General features: G+C 35.3%; 1 protein-coding gene across 1 annotated transcript; it reads right to left on the bottom strand.

Annotated features, from left to right (window-relative positions):
* Window positions 1-6,638: 6,638 nt before the first annotated feature.
* Window positions 6,639-7,802, bottom strand: LOC132144739 (forkhead box protein Q1-like). Its single transcript, XM_059555312.1, has 3 exons — window positions 7,539-7,802; window positions 7,364-7,459; window positions 6,639-7,272 (listed from the first exon to the last, which is right to left on the bottom strand). The coding sequence occupies exons 1-3, from the start codon at window positions 7,695-7,697 to the stop codon at window positions 6,721-6,723; spliced, it is 807 nt and encodes a 268-aa protein (XP_059411295.1). The 5' UTR covers window positions 7,698-7,802; the 3' UTR covers window positions 6,639-6,720.
* Window positions 7,803-8,236: the final 434 nt, after the last annotated feature.

Below are 8,236 nucleotides of genomic sequence, written 5' to 3'. Positions count from 1 at the left end.
GAGAATAATAACTGATAAGGACTGTGGACTTTCACCTGACAGGTTCATGTGTCTGTGTACTCACAGTGTTTCTCTAGAGTCTGGTGATTTTTAATCATCCACCTAGATTTTTAATTCTTTTAATAATTGCACAAATCTGGAAAAATAAACTACAATAAATTTAACACACAGAGATAAAAACAGCAAAATACTATCTTACTTGCATCCATTTTAAATGAAATATTATACCACAAATCGTAAAGGATGTCATTCTGTTATACCAGATTTTGAATTAAATTATGGTTTACTGAAGTGGTCAATTTCTCACCTTTCTGTCAAGTCTCTGTTTTTCACGGAATCTGGGTTCATGACATTGGCTTATGTTCGTGTCCTTGTACTTGAAATACAGAGCAGGTTTCATCTTAAACCCCTCATATCTGGTTTACACAACATGTAGGTTATTGGATGGCTCGAAAAGAACAGATAAACATTGACCTCCGTCTCCCTACAGGCTCTTGGCATCAGACAAATCAAAAGAATAAAAGGAGGTTCAAAACCAAAGGCCGTTTTCTATAGTGGCCATCCAAGAACAAGACAAAATAGTCATTATGTTATAATTTTAACCACACAGACATGCCCACATCATTCCAATGAACATTACTGCTGGTATTGGCACACTGTTACACTATAAAAGGCCTACACGCCTTCCTTTCAGGTAATGAAAGGTCAGTGGAGGCTAGTTTGACGTAGAAATGTAGACTGACAGAGTATAGTAGATTCTTGCCTTTGTCCCTAGCTGATTTGTCTAAAACGTGCCATCTATTCACAAACCAAACCTTTTACTGTTAAGGTTTTATTTTACACTTTAAACTACATTAGTCAAACAATAAATTCATAATTATATATTAGTAATACCCCAGTCATCCTCTTGTCCAACATGCATACTCACAATCAGATTAAACTGCAATAGTGCCGAGGCAGTATGTGATGAAATATCCGTAGTCAGATGTAGTATGAATCATAGTAAGCCATGATTCAGATGCACATGACAGGAGACAGAGCTCAGGACTGTCTGAGATGTAGGCCTCACCTAAACATATCACGTAGTTCCTCAGAGCGGGTGCTACTCAGTTCAATGTCACGTATTACTGATTTACTAAAAGGGATAATAGGACAACTTAAAAGTTACAAAGTGATAATAAACATTATTTGCGGTGCATAATGGGGCTGTTTAAGCCGTTTATGGTCATTTTTGTAAGTTTTACACAATGGATAAATCTCCAAAATCTGATTCATAATTAAATAAACGATGCAGAATTAGGTCATGAAGTAGATGGTCAATAAATTATGAAATAGGTAATGATGTGCCAACAAAAAAGTCTTACCAGTATGATTGAAGTATTATGGATTATGCATTAACGTGTGCGACTCATAAACAGAAAATATAAACAAGCACGTGCAAAAGAACTTACGTTTTACCCCCAGCATACAATTACACAAAATCCTACAAATCTTAACCATTTATCAACTGTGAGAAGGTTTTTGCTATCACTTTATTTGTGTCACTGTTATATGTATAATATTTTTAGAGGTCGTTTCTGACTGAAACTTTTGTATCTGATTTTTGATCAGTTTATCAGTCCTTGTCAAAGAAACAATTAGAATTGCACTTTACTGCTCATTTCACTTTGATGCTTAGGATGATAAAGTTACTCAATAACTACAGCCATAACATTAATGGCCTAATTCTTTACTAATTCTTTCCTTTTTTTTTTTTAGTTTTTAACTACTTTCTATATTAATATTACACAAATATTCCAAAGTTTCAACCAAAATAATTGCAATCATAAAACCCTTATAAAGACTTCCTTCCCTCCTGGCTTATGCATTTTCTCTTGAGAAGTGCTAGATATTCCAGTTGTTTCTTTGGTTTCTCGCAGCAGTTTTATCTAGACACACCCTGGGCCGTTCCTCAGCCAAATAATAAACCATTCGGCATTAATTATTTTTGCAGCTTCATCTTCACAAATTTGTGGAAGTGGGTTGATTTCCTAAGAGTCACTGTATCAGAGCTACTTTCACATGATACAGAGGGATCACCCGCATGAAAACTCCTGCTCCACCATGTCCACTTTACTCTGACCTGGCAACATGGTAGCATTCCTGCTACAGGTCATTGCCTCTGCTGATAAGATGCAACCAATTACTGAAGTGGAAAATTACTCTGACCTGACTTTGTTTTGTTTTCCATGAAAATAACCTTTAAAACAGGACCTAAACTCATTCACTAACAACTTGCTGAAGGCGACAGTACAAGGTAACCAGCCACCATCCTGTCCAAACTGAATCTTTAGGTTTAAAATATTGCTTGACTGCAAAACAACAGCCTAGAAAGGTGCTTATTATTCTTGTCAAGCATGAATTGACAACATACATAACGGAGTATAGTATAGGCCTACCCATATTTCCATGCATTTTATTAGATGGGGAAATTTTTCCTGTGAGTGCAAGCAGGACCGCTGCACCGCAGGAGCACCACAGATATCGATATTACTAGAAACAGGAAAACTGAGATTGGAATTTGTCAAAATTCAGATATTCACCTTCAGCTCCATCTTCCACTGCTGGAGAGGCTGAGTTCACATCGCAGGCTCCTCTGGCCAGGCCTGTGTAGTGATTGAAAACTGAGTGCCTGAAAAATCCAATGTTGAAAGTATCAACTGATGGTGCTGAGAAGTGCTTATAAGAATACACACTGAAAGAAAGATTTTATATCTCATAGCCAAATAAGTATACAATGAAGAAATTACTTGCTATTATTTTTTTTTAAGTAAGCTAAACCTAAGCCAAAGGCGGTGGTAATAATTACTCCATTGCTGAGCTAGATAATGGACACAGCTGCCTTGCTATGGCAGTGTCTCTGTTAATCATTTTATCCACCTTTTGACCTTCTAATCAGTCATAAGACTTTTGGCATTTTCCTGTCTGTCTACACAACATGCTCACAGCATCAAAACAAAAGCACATGACCATAAACCAAAAGTTGTTTTCCAATGAAAGGTCAAGTCTGATCTTGATCTGATCTTATCTGAAACTATATTGAGGACAATAAATGAATGAATAAATAAATAATCTCGTCTTTTTTTCTTTAATTAGCCATTTTAAATCGGGCATCATAGGGTTAACCTGATGCAACGTCACGTAAAGCTCTTGGCCCACCCATGAGATGTAGAAACACCGAAGAGAGTTTAAGCATCACACTGACTCAGTCCTACCAACACAGCGTAAACCACCTGTACAGTTTACCACAAAACACTAGCGAGGAGCCAAACGTGGATGACCTCACGTACTCAAGAAGACGTGGCCGACGTGACTGCTGCGTCTGTAATGGGCGGAGCTTACTTGGATATTCTTTTATCATTATTGTCGCTGGTCATGAATCAAGACCTTAGTGTCAATGACTGGTTAGATTATAAGACTGTTTTAAGAGGAATTAATCTTTTAAAATAAATGTTTCAAAAATATGCAAAATTCCTCTGTAAAGTGTTAAATGTGTTTTTAATTAACTTTGCCTCGAGGGATTTAAACTGTTTAATACCAAGACCCCGGTATGCGAGGGCAGTAGGTAGGCCTATATATTGATGTATAAATACCCATTTACACTATGTGAGAAAAATGTAAAGAATTATAGCATAAATTCACTACAGCATAAACTTTTTTATTGTCTAATATTAATATTTAAAGTAGTTTGAGCTGTTAAATATGCAAAGCTAAAGCGAAAGATTGTCAAATTTGAATATTGTTAATAAGATTGTGAAAATTTGAAGTCTAAAATCTGAGAAGCAGTAACCTAAATCCTATTCCTGTATATGGTGATGTAAAACCTTAATCATAGATTTCACAAGAGAGAGATGCTGCTGTGGTGTCTCCATCTCCTCGACTGAATGGAACATGGTTCTGTCTCATTTATTTAGCCTGTTGTTGCTGGCTCATTTTACAAAGAGATCAATTCTACAGCAGACACACAAATAGCTTGTTTTCCGAACTTTCTGTTGTAATCCTTACAGTCCAAGCATGTAACATCAGTTCCAACAGCCCTCTAAACAAACTAAACATCTGAGACAAATATTAATCATGTGATTAAACAATAAGACTACTTCCTGGTAACACCTATGTTCAGAGTGCCTGTCTGTCTGCATTAAATACTATCATAATGGAGGGGGTGAAATAATTTTATAATGCCTGTAATTACTGTCTGTAATGGATGACAGCACACACACACAGAGAGAGAGAGAGAGAAAGAGAGAGAGAGAGCATAACTGTAGTTTCAAAAATAATTCAGTCTGTTAAGTACCGTACGTTCTTACATATAAATGCTGACGTAGGTTTTTTTTCTCCTAACCACTGTACAAGCAAGTGGGGAAAGAGCATCAAACTGAAACAATTTTCAGTCAGAAATTTCACAATTAATTACAAAGAAACAACGAAAGAGTAAAAAAGTGTAAACAGTACTGAAACGGTAATTTCTTGTAAATCATATTCCAGTAATCTTTGTTTTATTTACAACTTCAGAAAATCTTCTTTTAAAGTGTGTGTTTCGGGAATAAAGCAGAATCATGATGTTTTTGGGAGCAGTGAAAACTTGTTAGACAAAAAAAGGATTCAAGCCATCAAAGTTTTGTTTTTGTACATTTGTTGTACCTCTTTAAAATTTGGATATCTTAGAAGATTATATCTCCCGCTGAAAGTGCCCATAAATTAAATGGCTTTGACTTAAAGGAAACATTGACTTACATTAGCCCATTAAATAATTAACGATATAGACCTATACACACTCTTTGGAAATTAACTGTAATTTGTGTTATTTCTATTAATCTCATTTCTAGTCTTTAAAAACCTGATGTCAGCTGTTTTCTGAACCAGCAGTAACTTTGATAGCTTGAACCCCATTTTTTCTTTTTTCTTTGGACTAACAAGTTTCCATTGTTTACAATAACATCATGATTCTGCATGTATTTGCCCAAAACACACAATGTCTAAAAAATAAAAACAATCCAAAGTTGTAATATAAAACAAAGATTACTGAAATCAAAGGTTAATGGAATACGTTTGAAAAGAAAGTACTGCCTAAACTTTCACTGTGTTAGCTTTTTTGCCATTTCATTTTCAGTGCAGTGAAGAACACTTCAGTATGTGATTATTATTCAAATCTTTCTGTCCTTATATTTCTGTAGATGTTCAAATCACATTTTTTTTAATGTCAGTTCAGTCCACCCTTGTATTGCTAACAATAAATTGTGGTGCGTCTGAATTATTGCTTTTACTTTTATGCCAAAAAATCATTATGATATTCAGTTAAGATCATGTTCCATGAAGATATTTTGTAAATTTCCTACTGTAAATATATCAAAATTAAATTTTTAATTAGTAATATGCATTGCTAAGAACTTCATTTGGACAACTTTAAAGATGATTTTCTCAATATTTCGATTTCATTGCACTCCAGATTCCAGATTTTCAAATAGTTGTATCTCAGCGAAATAGTATCCTATCCTAACAAACAATATATCAATGACGATCTGGTTTTGTTGTCCAGGGTCTTTTTGATTTGATATATTTCGAAAAAAAATATTTTTTTTTATAGGCAAGCTTATATTTATAGTAATCTTTGCTTTATTTACAACTTTACCCTAAAAAAATATTTTTACAGTGTTTTGGGTAAATAATGCAGAATCATTGTGTTATTGGGAACAATGGAAAGTTGTTGGACCAAAAAGGTTTCAAGCCATCAGTTACTGCTGATTTCTGAAAACAGGTCAAAACTGGCATCAGCTTTTAAAAGACTAGAACTGAAATCAATAGAAATAACTAAATATAAAAGTTAAAAGTTTTTAAATATAAAAAAAATATAACAAAATATAGTTAATCTCCAAACAATTTTATACTCAGAGTTTATGTCTATATCGTTAATGAATTCATAATTCAATCTTCTTTAGTTGTTTTGATGTCATTTGCATCAATATCCAACCACAGCATTTTACCGCCACCCCGTGGCAAATGTTTTTACGGGAAAGTAGCTCCACTATTATGTGAACATTATCTTAAATGATGTACCAATCACCGATTACCATAATGATCGACCTGTTTTGATTGACCAGGACAAACATTATGTTCATGCTAATGTACTTGAAATAGGCTACTTTGTTTTAGGAGATCTCACTTTTTGAAATGTTATGTTAATGTTTGGGACTGTTAGCATTTCCCGGACATCATGATTATTTTATTTTTTAGTAGGCTATACGTTTTCCCCCAAAGTTGTCCTAAATTATATTAACATTTGAGATTTTTTTTACTTTAAGTTATAAACTTGGAAAAGTTTAGATTATCTAGCATAGCTGACATTTTTAAAATATAAATTATTTTACGGTTCTCCGTTATAAGTAATCAAACTGTGAGTTTAAAACCATTTAATGTCAGCCTTTGGATGTGTTCCACATGATATATGTTATAGTGATATTCTATAAATATGTCTAAGATAGTACTCTGAAGTACTATTCGGTATAAAAATGTGAATATTTTAATAGATTATATTATACAACTAGCCCATTTATGCTATCAAAAACTGCCTTAATCTGTCAAAGCAAAAGTCAACAAAAATGTGAAAAAGATTGGTTTATTAAAAAGCAAAAAAAATAAAGTGCAATTTCTTCCCATTTGGCTACATGTGGTCACTCTGGCTGTTCACCAGCTGACATATCTAGTAGGCCTATCATACATTAAAGGGGAGTTGAAGAGAACATGATGATTATATGTGATATGTGGAGGCAGAGACTGTCCGAGCTGAGGTCCAGAAGATAGAAGAGGTATTTTCGCTGAGGCCAGTTCACGTCCTACTACTGGAACAGGGTTATAACGCTCCACTGCTTCATATTCATAAACGTTTTTTCTCTTGGCCGTGCCACGCTGTGCGTCTATGTAGTGCACATGTTCCTCCAAACGCGTGCTGCGCATGCGCTTCTCTTCACGGTCGCTCTTCAATAATGAATCTATGGAAAAGGGGCCTGTAAATTTGCCTTCACTTTTGCTTTCTGCGACCTTGCAGGCTGGAGTAAGAGGCTCAGGAGCATGAGAATTGTCTTTACACTCATCCACCGCTTGTGTCTGAATCGACAGGCCAGGGAATAGGTTGATTAGATATTTGAAATGCCGGCGAAACATTTTTGGAGTAATGCCATTTTCATCCACTTTCCAGAAGTTCTTTTTAGGATTTGGATAATTCGGATCGACTGGCACCTATAAACACACAAACATAGAAAAAACGATGTTACTAACACTAGCCTGTACACGTGGATTGTAGTTCGTTGCTTAAAATAAAAAAACGCACCTTTTCAAAACACCTGTTTGATGAAAGACAGACTCTGATGTTGTTCTCAATTCCCTTTTTGTCCCCGAAGACAAATGGTTCCAGCTGTTTCATTATCTGCACAAATACTGAACATGTTAGCATGCGTCAACACTTTCTTATATGTAGCACAATTACAACGTTTACGTCATGTTACCTGTTTGAACGTGAGCATCTTGTCTGGTGAACCTTGAATTGCGCATGCAATAAGTCCGATGTAAGTTCCTGTTGTGTATCTTTTGAATCTCCTCCTCGGAGCTCCACTTGACCTCTCTGCCAGCAGACCACGGAGTCCTCCATTCACTCCGTTAGTCATGATGAGCTCCTGGTCCAGACTCAGACTGAACACTGAGGAGATCAGGCCTCATTTATAGCCATGCTGTAGCTTTCAATGGCTCTAAAGGTGTTGCATTCTATAAGTAAGTGCTGTTCATAAAAACGAGCTGTTAATGGCTGGGCGGTTTCTTATTTCAATAAAACATTCATTGCAACTAGAATTGAGGTTAGTCGTTGATTTAGCCTACTTTTTTTTGTTACAAAATGAGGTAACCAAAAGTGCAAATAGTGGTGGAATGTAAATTTCCCTCTTAATTAAACAGGTCAACAGTGTAAATTAATTCAGTTCGCTAAGCTGCGTTATTTGATTTGAGAAGCAAGTCTAAGACAAAAAAGCATCCGATTAAAAATGGCTAGGCTACTGCATCAGAATTGTTTCTTTGTTTACGTGTTAAACATCATTTGAATATTTCCACCACTATTACCCCGACACGGTGTTTTTATATGCCAAATTTTGTATTCAGATAAGTTAGAATTTAAATAACCCATATCAGTTACCTGAAGCAGGTGTGTAGGCCT

This window comes from Carassius carassius, chromosome 8 (genome assembly GCF_963082965.1).
Source record: "Carassius carassius chromosome 8, fCarCar2.1, whole genome shotgun sequence".
NCBI lineage: Eukaryota > Metazoa > Chordata > Actinopteri > Cypriniformes > Cyprinidae > Carassius > Carassius carassius.
Note: the sequence above shows the minus strand (reverse complement) of the source record. Positions and strands in the feature narration are given on the sequence as shown.